This window comes from Xenopus laevis, chromosome 7S, assembly GCF_017654675.1.
Source record: "Xenopus laevis strain J_2021 chromosome 7S, Xenopus_laevis_v10.1, whole genome shotgun sequence".
Lineage (NCBI taxonomy): Eukaryota > Metazoa > Chordata > Amphibia > Anura > Pipidae > Xenopus > Xenopus laevis.
In genome coordinates this window covers 31045812-31061515 of record NC_054384.1, presented here as the reverse complement: position 1 = coordinate 31061515, position 15704 = coordinate 31045812, and the positions used below count along the sequence as shown (strand labels likewise).

The window sequence follows — 15704 nt, the reverse complement described above, 5'->3', positions numbered from 1 at the left end:
ATATCTAGCAGCACTTTAAAATAACACAGTGGACTTCTTCAACAGAGTCTGGAACAACTTGGATACCATTCAAGGAGCTTGATTGTACTAGGTGATTTGTTCTAGACCGTGTAAAATGGTTTACTCTAACACTGCTGATTATATCATTGGTCCACATAAATACTGTGCCAAAGGGGGGCGATATGGGGGTCAATGCCACAGTAACCAATACATGAGCATTTCATTTTACTGCAAATCTTCCCAAAACATTGAAAGTTGTGATTATACATAACCAGTTCTTTTATTTTGCTCACACTACACTTCATAGTACGACTCCTACTCTACTTCTGATCCTCTATAACATGTCATTCTGGGGTATACCAATTTCATCCCCTCTCTACTGGGGACAAAAGAATCTAAAGATACCTATGGCAATGTTCTATTGTTAATAATGCAAAACCTTAGAAAAAAAAAAGTAAAACTGTAGATTTCTGGGAATTTCAGCATTTAAAGTGGACCTGTCACCCAGACACAAAAATCTGTATAATAAAAGTCCTTTTCAAATTAAACATGAAATCCAATTTCAATTTTTTATTAAAGCATTCATAGCTGTTGTAAGCTCATTTAAACATCTCAGCTGTCAATCAAATATTGTCTGCCCCTCCTCTATGCCCTGGGCATAGAGGCGGGGCAGCCAATTACTTTCACTTTCCATTCAGCAATTCCTAGATGTCACTGCTCTCTCCACATTCCCCCATTCTCTTCACCATTTAATTATGTAGCCAGGGCATGGGGATGGACATCAGGCCCCCCCATTTTGGTGCACAAACAAGATTCTGAGATGATGCAAGGCTTTCCTTAAAAACAGTGCCCACAAAATGGCTCCTGCCTGCTTGCTATCATTTTGAATTCCCAAATGGAAGGAAACAAGATTCAATTAATTTATACAGTGTAATTAAAGTTAATTTTGCTTGACTATTGTGATAAAATAGGATTTTGAATAATTTTTTTGGGTGACAGGTCCCCTTTAACATTATAAAACAGTTATTAGCTTTGTTTGTCACATCTGGCACAGAATTTTGCAACGCAATTTCTTCCTGTGGATCGGCAGTGATAACTTATAAAACCCTCGCAAGTGTTACATCCCTGAAAAAAAGATGAGCACCACGTTTTAATGCAAGTCTATTGAGGGTTTACAGAATGGATACAAAACTAGTGTACTTGGAAAAAAGTTTTTTCCAGAGCTGTTATTCATGAACGGATCTCAAAGTTCGCACAATGCAATTTCAGCTACATTTTGCCTGGGCTCAATATAGCTACAAAGTCAGGTGTAAAATTATCTACAATGCCAAGTTGCCCCAAACGTTTCTTTTTGTTGCATGATAAATAAATGGTTACCTAAAGGGCTTCCTAAGCCATGGGGGGGGGGGGGAAACAAACAAAAATTATATTAGTTGGTTTGTCAATGTATCGGGCTGTCGTATCCTTACCCACAAATATGCCCAAGACTCTTCTATCTTCCTGCCTTTGGTTAGCCATAGTCCATGCTGGTGGCCACAGATGCACAAACTTGCACACCACCAAAGGGTCACTAATATGGCAGATGCTTTTAATTAGATCATATAGCCCAGGGCACTAACAAACATAAAGCCAACACGTTTGCAGTCTTTTGTTTGCCCTTTATTCACAACGGTCTTGGATAACAAGCACATTTGTGCAGAAGCAGCTGTTTCCTTGTTAAACAGCGTTATTATTCTTGAGAATTTGCCTTGCCACAATATATAAAAACACATGACACGTCTTTGATTATCTGCGGTCAATATTACAGAATGCCTTAAGGAAAGAAAACACTTCCATCTCCCTCTTGGTTGCATTTACTTAATGTTACAATGCTGAATTGCTGACCCCTACAGGTATTCCTTCTGCAAATGCAGAAAAATCCTACATCAGAATTGGATACTTGATAATATCTGCACAAAGATGTTTATTATTGCAGTGCAATGGAAAATTCCTATTTCAATTGGTTTGCCAATTAAAAAAAAAAAATACTCTTTCAGACCAAACTGTAAGCCTAGTGCAAAACCATAGTCATCCAGAGTGAATTCTTTTGGCTGCTAGGCAAATTTGATAACATTTAAAGTAAAAAAAAACCCAAAAAACACAACTAGACCAATGCCCACGAGAACAAGTCACTCAAATATGATTGGTGACAGGCCGGGGGCACAGGATAAGTTACCCATGCAGTGTTTTAGACACAGGGTTTGTAAAAGCGAACATCTGGAGAAATATTGCAGCTATACACTCAGATCAACCATACAAAAATAAAATACCGGTACTGTGTCCGAAATGAAGGGTCGATCAGACAAATGTGATGAGTTGTTACTGGTCATCTGCTTTTGGCCTAATGGCACAGATACACAAGTTTTTTCTATATTTCATACCCAGTGTGCACAGTCGGCATGCCCCCAATTCTTTTATGGAGTAAAGAATTTAGCAGGTAAGAAATTATCGTTTCAACTGGATGAATTCCTTGAGTAAAATAATACTCTCATTAAAAGAAAAGTACATTTGTGCAGAGGTAGAAGCAAGGCCAGACTTTAAGAGAATCGTCACAAACCCCCCCCAACAGCTTTTTAATTTTAATGCAACTTATCTAAAAATCAAACTGCTGATGACTGAGTGGTAGCCAACATGAAATGAATGGTACAGGACATGCTTGGAGAGCAGCCCTTCCCAAACTAAAGGAGTGAATACTCCCAATCATGTGCATTTCTTAAGTGCCGAGGAACACACTCCAAGTAGTAGATTATAAAAGTATGTCCTTAAACTGCTTCTGCAGTGCCTATTCACATATTCTCAAAATACCTTTACAAGATAAAACAAAAAAAAGCTATTTCTTAAAGCACTCAAACTATATTCACTAACCAAATATAGCATGATTGTACATTCTACTTCTTTAAAAGAAAGTAAGGGGTAAAACAGAGGCCTGATTTGTATTTACCCCCTATTCATGTGATAGTGTTCCATTCACCAGAGTAAATATTACTGTTCAAAGAAGAAGTTGAAGAAATTTAATTGATAAGGGCGGGTATTAGAAAGTACTTACTAGGTGCCCTTGGCCCACTGTCTTGTGCACTTGCAAGTTATGGTGTGTGGATATATATATATATATATATATATATATATATATATATATATATATATATATATATATATATATATATATATATATATATATATATATATATATATATTTATTAAGGTGCACACCAGGATTTTTCAGTTTAAAACTCCATATTTATTAAATAGATTTAAAACAGGAACGTTTCGGTCTTTTTCTAAGACCTTTATCAAGACCCTGTTCACAGTAAAACATCAGTGTTTAAATACCTAAAAACATGACACTCACCCCTTTGTGCACGCCCATATGATTATGTGAAAAAAGAAAACACCTGCACCAAAAAAGAGCAGAAAAGAATTAAGCACATTGTGGCAAGTATGTACAGATTGCATGAACACTTCAATATAAGCAGAGAATAAATACATTGAGGATATCCTCAATGTATTTATTTAAACACTGATGTTTTACTGTGAACAGGGTCTTGATAAAGGTCTTAGAAAAAGACCGAAACGTTGGCCGGTTCCTGTTTTAAATCTATTTAATAAATATGGAGTTTTAAACTGAAAAATCCTGGTGTGCACCTTTTGTCAGTGGAAATTGGATAATGCAGCTATTTTCAGCGTAGCACCCAGGTATGTGATTAATATATATATATATATATAAAAAAAATCAAGGTTTGGACCTAAATAGGGAGCCTACAGTTTGCTACACAATCTCCTCAAACTTAATGGGGAAAAAAAACGTAGACTTTCTGAAAGTTCAAGTAGAAGATCCGCCCTTTCTTTTGAACAGTAAAACGATAGCGATGAGTTAGCTCTTAGAACAAATAGCACGCTTCCGTGCAGTAATGCAAATTTGATGAGCACCATATGATCTTATAGGTCTCCAAAACCAACAAAATTTGATCAAGAGCGGCCAGTACTATTTGCCATCAACCTGCGGAAACATTTTTTTAGCTGTATGTTTTAGACTTCACTAAATGAAAGAAGTTTCATGTCACAGAGCATTCTCTTAATAAATGTTTTATGTATATATTGTTCAGACCAAATGAATTGAGCCATAGCTTTCAGCTGGTACAGCCACAGGGACAACATACAATTAAAAGGGTCTGTCGTGCAACTGTGGAATATGTCTAGATGCAGCTTATTTAAGGATTAGTAACCTGTGAAATATATGGCCCAGATGTTAAATCATCAGGAACTAAAGGAACCAGCTTAAAAGTGGCCCATATTTAAAGCTGAATATCACTGGGGAAACATTTGCCTGCATTAGAGCTCTTACTAACGAGCGGTTGTAGCTGCGCTCCCCTGCGTTCCGTTTTTCTGCGTTCAGCCACAGGGGAGCGCAGGAATAGACGCATTATATTTTTTCCAATGGGGCTGTACTCACACAGGCACGTGTAGGCGCCGAACGCAGGTTGAGACGCAACATGCTGCATTTTTCCTGCAAGCGTCGCCTACACGCGCCTGTGTGAGTACAGCCCCATTGGAAAAAATGTAATGCGTCTATTCCTGCGCTCCCCTGTGGCTGAACGCTGAAAAAACAGAACGCAGGGGAGCGCAGCTACAACCGCTCGTGAGTAAGAGCCCTTAACCGGCTCTAACCCCATAACATGCTCTTTTGTTGACTGACATAAGAGCAAAAGAAAGCAAGGTCACACCAAGAATAAACAATTAGCCGGACCAAATTAACAAATTCTTTCTTTGATCAACAAAACCTGACATAGCTCATATATATGTATTTTTTTTTTAATTCTACATTTGTTAAATTTATTGGAGTCATTGTTGACTGATGTTAAGGTTAATTGAGGTCCAAATATATAAAAGGATTAAGGGCTATCAGTTGTCCGCAAGATGGATCCTTTGGATGACCTATGGCACATGGCTCCTAAAGAGAGGACTTTTGTGGCATTCAGAAACAACTTTTGATTTCCAAAGTAGAGCTACATAAGCAGCACTGCATGAGAGAATTGCCCATTGAAAGAATTCCACACAAAAATACCCACAGCATTCCATGCTGTAATCATTTAGTAGGAATAACACAAACATATTTGGGTGGGTGAGGGGAGGAAAAAAAAAAGTGTATAGAAAGCATAATAAGTGTACAATTTTCATTCCTGCCACCAACCATTTACATATATTTTCCAGACAGCTACAGTACACATTGGCAAACTGTATCTCTTTCCTTTTGCCAAAATGAAGCCACTGAAATTTCAGTTACAAGTTTCTCCACCACCACACAGACACACTGCTATTTGAGGTGGGTTATTACAGTTGCAGGTGGAAATGCTTATTTGCGTTGACCTTTGGCACCTGGGAGGGCAGGTTTAATTTCTGTGCATCAGACTTATTTTTTTTCTTTCCTTTCTTTAATAAATGATCCTATTGGCCAAGTTAGGTACACGCAAGTTTCGGGAGCTGTTGCCAAATATCCAGGAGATCAGATGTCCATTTCAAACTGAGCATCATCACCTAAGAAATAAAGACCATGAGGGTAAGTGAAACATTACAAAGGCAAATATTTCCTGAAACACTACTTTTTAAATGGGGGTATATCTTCCACCCTTAAAGGAGAAGGAAAGCTACCGAAGCAGTTTATTGCCAATAGATTAGCCCAATAGTGTAAGCTATAAGACTTTATTTATTCTGTAAAATGCTTTACCATACTAGAGTAAACAGCTCTGGAAGCTCTCTCTGTTTCTTTAGGATAGCAGCTGCCATATTTGCTTGGTGTGACATCACTTCCTGCCCGAGTCTCTCCCTGCTCACTCATAGCTCTGGGCTCAGATTACAGCAGGAAGGAGAGAAGGGAAGGGGAGAGGAGCAAACTGAGCATGCTCATGCCCTGCCCTGGTGGTCTGAGTTGAAAACAGGAAGTCTGATACAGAAGCCCATGTGTACACAATAGAAGCAAAGAAATGTTGTGTTTCTTTTGACAGAGGACTCAAAATTACTTTGAGGGTTTACTGGTGTATTTATATAGACCTTTCTGATAAAGCTTACTTAATTTAGCCTTCCCTTCTCCTTTAAATATGTGTGAGTATGAATATTCACCTTATTTGTCTTTTTTTGGCCATACTGCCCTGTGGAGAAGCAAAGTTCCCCATGAACCTTTACTATTATGGGTATAAATACTAAAATCAGCTGCTGACAATGCAAATTTTCTTTAATATTTTCATGCATATTTGTTGGGGGGAAAATGATGGATTATGTCAAAAGTATAAACATGCACTTCCAGGTTAATTTTCTGTAGTAAGAATACCTAAATCTGTAATTCACACAACACCCTTAATTTCTATATACCTAGTGGTGGTATGAGATGTTAAATGCATCAAGAGCATTAATGTGGGTATTAAGCTAAAAACTGAGGCTAGACAAGTGACTTTTTTCTAGTGTTTTAACAATGCAAGAATATTGCCGAAAATAGTCTGACTTGCCCTTTCAGCTTGAACACAAGTGTCAGCTGTGATTCTTGTGTGTGAATGCTACTGTGAGGAGTTTCTCAGCAATAGGCCATTAGAAGTATTTGAAGTGGTGTACCAAGGCTTTGTTATTTATTGCCTCGGCTACAAGCCCCACCTCCAAAGCAACTTATGTGTAGCTTTCTTCACTCTCCAGAGCAAAGCAATATTATATATTAGCCTGTGGTCATGTGTCACCCAATATGACCCCATCTGGTGTAACATGGTGGAGGACGTTGTGATGCATGTGTAAAGGTGGCCATACACGGGCCGATAAAAGCTGCCGACAGACCGAGTCGGCAGCTTATTGGCCCATGTATGGGGCCCCCCCGACAGGCTTCCCCGATCAGCATCTGGCCGGATCGAATGGGACTAAAAATCCCGTCGGATCGCAGCCACATCTCTTCGCTGATGCGGTCCCACAATCCGACCGCGCATTACCATTCGTTAGGATCCGATCGTTGGGCCCTAGGGCCCACGATCGGATCAGCCCGATATTGCCCATCTCAAGGTGGGCATATCGGGGAGAGATCCGCCAGTTTGATCTCTCCGTATATGGCCACCTTCAGATATAAAACAGTTTTGGTTTGCAAACCTTGTGTCCATCACTATTCTAGTTTAGCGAAGGCTCACTAACAAACTACTCCTCAGACAGTTTATCACCTGTGCGGTCAGTCTGCAGAACTGGACTATAGCTGCCAATAAACACTATCCATTTAGCATTTCCTCACCAGTGCCCCATCAACAAAAAGTATTTTCTAAATGGAATTACTAAGAATTCATGAAAAAGATAAATATAGTCAATCCATTAACTGCTAGCTGTATTCTGGTTTTATAGTACCATGCTGAAACCAGAGACACAGCTCTCAACCTTTATTTTTTTTTAGATAGATAGCTGTATAAAAAAGATCTTTGAGTATGTGGAGCATTCTTGCCAGAATTTCTACATTGCCAATATGGACCTGAAAGGTGCCTCTGATTGATGTCATAGACTAGTGTTTTTATTGGTCCTGTGTGGAGCTGTTTTGAACATTGTGTACTTGAACTGCAAGGTCCTATTTTGAATCTTACTTCAGAACTACACTCTAGATTTTTACTGTGTGGAGGCCCTAGACCAATTTTACACACAAAGAGAAAAAAAAAAAAAAACACACACACACTTACCTGCTGCGGTCTTTGTGTCATGATTGTTCAAGTTGTTTCTTTCTACTTTGGGTTCCTCTACAGCAGTTTTAGGGCTGGTAACTCCAGGAATATCTGGCAGGCGGCGAGGTGGTGTCTGAGCCAGGGGGGAGTTGCGACGGTCCAAGAGAAACTTGCGATCATAAATGATACGGGTACCTAGATTAACAACAAAAACATAAGACTCGTTGACTTAGAAATCACATTTACACAAACACGTTTAATGGTTGACTGGATAAAAAACATTTAGGACACAGCAATCTCCTTAATATGGTTCCAAAAAGGTAGATTTCCTGTTGCATATTACGGTACTTGGGGGGGGGGGGGGGTGTCAGAGAAGCCATGCAGTAAAGAGAAAGAACTGGAAATAAAAGGTCAGAGATCCTAGCTTATAAAACATAACAATGCACGTTACCAGAAAGATGACAGTCCTACAACACTGGACTCGCATATTAGTTTAACCATGCAATCCATTCACCCCCAACCACCACAAGAAAAGGATAAAAAGCCAATGGATCCGATTTTCAGATTTCTATTATACTATACACAGAGTCAGTGTCACACACTAGCTCACAATGTCCGCTTCCACTTGCCTAGAGTAGGGCTTTGACTAAAGCTGCCCATAGTCTTCGAAAAACCAAAGCGACGCATATGTTTTCCCACCAGCGATTTACATTATTGGCAGCGAGAAAGAATTTGCAGGAGATTAGTCCCTGTGAAAGGGGAGATTTATTGTGGGCGTCTAGTCTCCTAGTGTGCCATAACCCTGGAAACAATCTTTGGCTGGTTTGAATTACTAAGTACACCACTTTTCCCATAACATCATCTAGATATATTGTTGGTTTATATGGATGGTAAAGGAATAAAAAAAAAAAAATATACTAACTGTACATTAATCTACCCTTAGATGAAAAAAACTGATACCCAGAAAAAACATAGAAGGGACTGCAACAATTTCCCATGTTTATCCTGTTGGATTTCAAAAAGCACTAAAACCCCACCGTGTATATGAAGGAAAAAGAAAAATGTTGTGAGAGCTCTGTCTGCGTTCTACCAGGTAAAAAAAAGAAAAATGAAAAGCCATTGGAAAAACACACATATGCCAGAGGACTGGGTCAGACAAGGTCAATGATGAGGGGAAATACGGTCAGACACAAAAATGAAAAGAGATGCCATCATGTCATTTCATTCAATGTTTTGAAAAACTGTTTAAACATTGAATAAACCCAATAGGCTGGTTTTGCTTCCAATAAGGACTAATTAGATCTTAGTTTGGATCAAGTACAAGCTACGGTTTTATTATTACAGAGAAAAAGGAAACTTTAAATTTTTAAATATTTGGATTACTTGGATAAAATGGAAGCGACTGTTTTTATTATAACACAGAAAAAGGAAAATCATTGGTGTGTGTGTCTCAGAATGCTCAGGACCTGTGGGTTTCCTGTAATTAAGATCTTAATATCTTAAGTCTACTACAAAATCATGTAAACATTTACTAAATGGCTGGTTTCTTTTCCAAAAATTATTAATTATGTATTTGTTTGGATCAAGTACATGGTACGGTTTTTATTATTATTTTAGAGTAAAATTAACTTAAAAATTTGATTACAATGGAGTCTATGGGAAAGAGGCTTACTGTAGTTTGGAGTTTTCTGGATAATGGATTCCATACCTGTATATATAATTTTTTTTTAAACACTGGTATAACTGTAGCTTCGGTACCACATGATTTAGAGATGGCCCGCAATCAATTGGCATAGAAACAGTATTCTAAACACTCGTGACAGCCTGAGAACATTGTTTGGCTGCTGTCCAATGCACGCTTACAGCCAATAAATGCTGAAAGTAAACAGGTAGTTATAATAAATGGAAAGATCATGCTGTCTGAAAGCAAAATAAAAATGCAATATTATGGCAGCCTTGCACGCTGAACAGCATTTTTTTTCATGGTTAATGAAAATGTCTTTATTTTAAAAAAGACATTTTGTGTAAAAAATAAGGACGTGCCAGTGCGTTATACTCCATTAGATATAGAATAATTGTGCTTACAAATTAAAAAAAAAAAAAAAAGGGTTTTAGGCTGATTTTTTGAATATTTCTGCAAAAATCCTAATAGTCCCTCATTCTTTTCCACTTCCTGCTCCCTGAATTCCCAGGCTGTGCAGAGGAGCAGGCAGCTCTCAGCTCACTGCACTGTAGGACAGGAACCAATCAGCAGCTAGCAGGACCTGATAGGGAACTGAAGCCTGTCTTTGCTTGTGTGACTGCAGGGCTGTGATTGGTTGTCCCCCTCCTATTGTGCTTCTGGCAGGGACTGTTAGGACACGCCCACCACTCATTTTAAACAGGGACCAGTGAACTTGTATATGGAGCCCCCCTCCAATGGGCTATTTTTAAAGAATTTTTAGCACTGTGTAAAAGAACCACCATATCATAATAATTGCCTACAAAATTATGTTTTTTTCATTTATCCTAGGTGTTTGTTTGCATGTTCAGCTCTGATAGAGATACAGTCAGAAAAAGTGACATCTAGAAGTAACATCCCACAAACTTTTATTGGTCAGATTTAATCAAATCTGCTCTGTCTTGCATGCACAAACAGGAATGGCACTCCCATTGTCAGTGCTCACACAGGACAGATTTTAGTCTAAGAACAAGCAAATACCCTGGGTCACAACAGATTAGCGTTTTCTCTGCTAGTGTGATATAATCTTAGTAGCAGGTACAAACACATGCACACAATATAGATGATTGGTATATAACTTATTATAAGGGTATGGTCATGGGAACATTTTTTTTTTCAGTTAATAGTGCTGCTCCAACAGAAATCTGCACTGATAACCATTTCTCAAAAGCACAAACTGATTTTTTTTTTTATTCAATTTTGAAATCTGACATGAGGCTAGACATATTGTCAGTTTCCCAGCTGCCCCCAGTCATGTGACTCGTGCTGTGATAAACTTAAATCACTCTTTACTGCTGTACTGCAACTTGGAGTGATATCACCTCCCCTCCCCAGCAGCCTTAGGCTATGGACACACTTTTCACTGAGGTCAGCGGCGCGGTTTTAAAAAGTCGACCGCTGCATAAATATGCTAGTGTAATGTGCCAATGCCTAAACTTGAAACCACTAGCGTATTTACGAATGGGTTGGCTTTTTTTTTAAAAAAAAAACGCGCCAAAACTCTGCACGTGTCCATAGCCTAACAAACAGAACAATGGGAAGGTAACCAAGATAACAGCTGCCTGCTAGATCTAAGAATAACACTCAATACTAAAATCCAGGTCCCACTGCGACACATTCAGTTACATTTGAGTAGGAGAAACAACAGCCTACCAGAAAGCAGTTCCATCCTAAAGTGCTGGCTCTTTCTGAAAGCACATGACCAGGCAAAATGACCTGGGATGGCTGCCTACACACCAATATTACAACTAAAACAAATACACTTTTGGTTCAGGAATGACATTTTATATTGTAGAGTGAATTATTTGTAGTGTAAACCATGTAATACAGAAATAAAAAAATCATAACAATCATGACAGAATCCCTTTAAAGCAATTGAAAGAAACTTCGCACTCCTCAGGTTAAAGCAGGGGAGTAAAACTCATTGCCCTGCAGCTGTCATGGTTGAAGAATGCAGGTAGTTGTAGTTAATGTGTTACATTACTATATCAGCAGTGTTATACTGCCGAGCCAGAGCACTACCAAGTGGTCTTATTTACTTGTAAGTGTGCCCGAGAGGGCAGCAGCTTTGGACATTCCTAGAGCACTACTGCCAGAGCCAATAATAATTCTGCAAAGGAAGGAGTTATTTACTGTGCCAAGAATTATACAACTTTATACAAGGAACACTGTTCTGAGTTCTTAGAAAAGGGCTATGTTCCTGTCACAATCTTCCATCTGTAAGATAAATAGGTGAACTGCTGTTGCTGCAAATGGCCCAGCCAATCAGCTCAGGGAAAGTACTGTTTATTAGAGATGATATGGAGTCATGCCACTCAAAGGCACCTCCCTTTTCTTTTTTCAGCCTGCCTATTGTGCAAGAGCCATGGGGCTGTCCTGGCTTCCCTAACCTTGTTTACAATTTAAATTATTCCTGAGGGCATGGCAAGGGGGTGGCTGCTAATAATCTATTACAGTGAAACCTCAATTTTAAGTACCCTGAATGTTTTCTTTGTGGTCCCACCAATTTATAATGCATTTCAAAGGGTACATTTCCCTGATTTTAAGTAGTTTGCCCGGATTTCACATAAAAATTTTGTCCTGATGTAGCCAAAACCTGCTTTTTTTTTCCTCTATGAATGTTATTATTTGTAAAATAAAGGTTTAAAATACTAACCGGATGTATATTTTGCCATGGTTGTTCCTGTAAATGGTCAATTCCAATAAGTCGGTCCCTTATACAGTCCTGCACCAATTTAAAGGAGAAGGAAAGGAAAAAACAATATACTTCTGTTATTGTACTCCCCCAGACCTCCTGAAACGCTATTCTAAAAATGCTCATAAATGTTGTAAAATGTATGTCCTTGTTCGCATATATAACGTCACCCGAGTCACACAATGCAGTCTAAGGAGAGCGTCGCTGCTTACACATCAGACCAGGGACAAAAATTTGCAAACGCTCAGTAAGTTCTATGCGCAAAAGACTTTTGTTAGAAGCCTATTTAAGTATACCCTTTCCTTCTCCTTTAACACATTTCCCTGATTTTACATAATTTTTTCTGGGTCCCCTGAAAAACTTAAAATGGGGGTTCTACTGTATTTAACACCAAATCTGAAAAGCCATAATACAAATATTTACATATAAAATGATCTGCTATAGAGAATTGGACAGAATGTGAACAAGGTTTATCGGTGACAATACAAGAACCAGTTTTATGGCATGCTGGGCTGGCCCTTGCAGATGCCCAATCGGAGTTTGAGCCAAACTCTCTAAAAAGGAAAGTCCAAGGGCAGCAAAGGCTACAAAGCGGTCACTGGATCAGATTAAGACAAAAGTTGCAAGCACTCAGTGTTCCACTTGTTGGGTAAAACTATGAAATTTATTTCAGCAAGTTAAAAAACATCAAACATCCCGACGTGGTTCGTATTGAAGACACAGTCATAGATTCATAGCCATATCTTCGATACGAAACTTGTCAGGATGTTTTTAACTTGCTGAAATAAATTTGATTGTTTATCCAACGAGTGGAACATGGAGTGCTTGCCAACTTTTGTCTTGGGAGTACATTTCACCTCCAGCTACGGGTTCAGGGCAATGCAACCGGACCACTCGTCGATTTTGGCGAGTGCGTTTTCTCCTACAACTATCACGCTTGGTTAAAGTGTTTGTGAACCCAGAAACGTGGGGCCTGGGAATTATACACCCGGGTCATTGTGGATAAAGGGTGAGCAATTTACGCTATTTGAAGAGGTCATGGCTATTTATTGAGCAGTTAAAATTATTTCTTTTTGAGAATTAGGATTATGAGTAGTGGATAGACACCTTTTTAAAACAGAAACTGAACTACATTCATTTACTGGATCAGATTAAGATGAAAACAGGGTGATAACTGCACAGTACAGTAAAGTGCAATGTTAGGGCAATTTAAAGTGTGCTGTCAGATGAGGCTTGTGCTGCCACAGTAGTGTTCAGTGCAACATATGCTGCTTTAAACGTTACCAACAATTTTTTTTTTTTTTACATGTGAGCCACACAAGCATGAATAAAGTTCATGGGGTTGTCAAAAGGTAACCTCATATGGACTGCTCACCTGTAGGAGGCTCAGTTTGAAGTAAACCTGTTATGTCTTCTGCCACAACTTGCCTCCAACCAGAGACGGAACTAGGTGGGGGCGGGCACTGGTGCGGGCCGTGCAGCCGGGCCCCGCCCCCACCCTCTTTCGTGCAGCCGTTGCAGTGGGCGCGTGACTGCTGGGGGGCCCTGCGGGGGTGCAGACCCTGGCCAAATTGCACCCCCTGCCCCCCCCAGTAGTTACGCCACTCCAACTAAGAAATATAAAAACAGACCCCTACTTTGAGGCGGCTAGGAACAGCATGAGCAGAGCTGGTGAGCATTGCTGATGGAACCAATGTCCAGCTACAGATACTATCAACCTTGCGGTTCTGCAGAACTTTTTCAGCATAACGGATTTATGGAAAATAAATCACATTTAAATATGTTTAGAGGACAACAGAAGTGAGTTCTCTGTTGGCATTAAAACTCTGTGTAAGGTTTTCTGCCAACAGCCTAACATAGCCATTATTCATAATATTATTCTTGTACTGTTTGGCATTTCTATGCAAATAAAATCCTGTGCCTTGTTACACAGAGCATATTTGCTAGGCCTGCTGCATCTTTTCTTTACCAGATATTTCTATATACCCACTTGTTACCCAACATGCAAACATTTCTGTTAAGTTCCTCAATCCAATACTTAGGGGGTGAAACAAGAGAGAGTGATTGAAATCAACAAAAATGGCTGCTCCGTAAAGGCAAACTGTATTCTCTGGAATTAAATACTAATGCAGTTTTTTTTTGTTGACACTTTTAAAGCTGAACACCCATGTAATATATATAATTTGGCATGGTCAAGAATGGCATCAGCTCCAGTGAAATTCTACTAATGACTAGAAGTGCCCCTTCAAGGAACAAAATATGTTTAAGGTGACAGCTATAGGATTCCCCTCCTTTATTATGCCATCGCCTGTTAGGACAGTTATGTGTGTGGGTTATGGAGGGAGAAGGCTGAGTGTATAGTGAGATAGGTCTGGTATATGGGTCTGGTATGAGCAGCAGGCTAATCACTCAGCACATGGGCACAGTATGGGGGCTGATCACATGTTTGCATCGAAACATCATGGCGCCCTGCAGGCAGAAAGTCACTTTTCCAAAAACAAGAGGCTGTTTGCACATGAAAATCCTCCATACAGGCAAACTTTAGCACTCCACGTTGTTCTGAACTGCAACTCCCAGCATCCTCTAGGCAACCGTACCTTGAAGTTCTAGTTCTGCACCAGCTGGATTGTTAAAAGATTGGCCCACAAATCTTTGGTGCATGTGTAGCGTTGAGTGGCAGCGGCTTTGCGTGCAGCCCTGAACAGCAGAAGGCAAGGCACCTCCTGGCGAGCAGTACATGTGCCCCAGCCGCCATATTGTGCGCACATATGTTTAACCCACATTGCAGAGCAAGGATGGCGGAAGGGAGCAGAGGGGCGGCTGATAGGCCGCAGCCCCAACTTACCTCCAGGGGTGGTGGAAAATAGGGTTCCCCCGGGGGTGGTGCAATAGTCATGAGGTAGCTGAGAGGAGTCGCTGATGGGGATGGTCCTAGTGGGGATTGCCCGGCTCTGGCTGTAATGGTGTCCGGCTGACATGTTCCTGGCCTGGGACAGTGTGTCTGTGGTGAGGGCGCTAGAGGGGGAGGGAGAGAGAAAGAAAACCGAGCAGGACTGGGCGGAGCCGGCTGAGGCGATGGGGAACGATTGGCTGTTGCGCTCTTTTCTTTTTCTCCCTCCGCCCTCTAAGCGCACTACCTGCCCCGGGAAACAGAACTGTGCGGCGGAGGGCGCAGGCCCAGGAAATGAAGTCACGAGGCGCCTGCGCTTAACCATTTAGAGACTGCTGTGGGGCTGAGGCAATATAACGCCGAGTAGTAGCTGTGGGGGCTCAGGGGCTGAGGCACTATAAGGCCAAGTAGTAGCTGTGGGGCTGAGCTGAAGCAATATAAGGCCGGGTACTAGCACTGGGGCTGAGGCAATATACGGCCGGGTACTAGTTCTGGGGCTGAGGCAATATAAAGCCGTGTACTAGCTGTGGGGCTGTGACAATATAAAGTTGAGTACTAGTTGTGGGGCTGAGGCAATATAAGGCCTGGTACTAGCTGTGGGGGCTGTCTGAGACAATATAAAGCCGAGTACGGTACTAGCTGTGGGGCTGAGACAATATAAAGCCAAATACTAGCTGTGGAGACTGAGGCAAT

General features: G+C 40.4%; 1 protein-coding gene across 1 annotated transcript; it reads right to left on the bottom strand.

Moving 5' to 3' along the window:
• Positions 1 to 4840: 4840 nt before the first annotated feature.
• Positions 4841 to 15127, bottom strand: eif4ebp2.S (eukaryotic translation initiation factor 4E binding protein 2 S homeolog). The gene is given in 3 exon segments (NM_001093011.1): positions 4841 to 5571; positions 7725 to 7901; positions 14967 to 15127. Coding segments are annotated over 3 exon segments (342 nt in total). The 5' UTR covers positions 15100 to 15127; the 3' UTR covers positions 4841 to 5539.
• Positions 15128 to 15704: the final 577 nt, after the last annotated feature.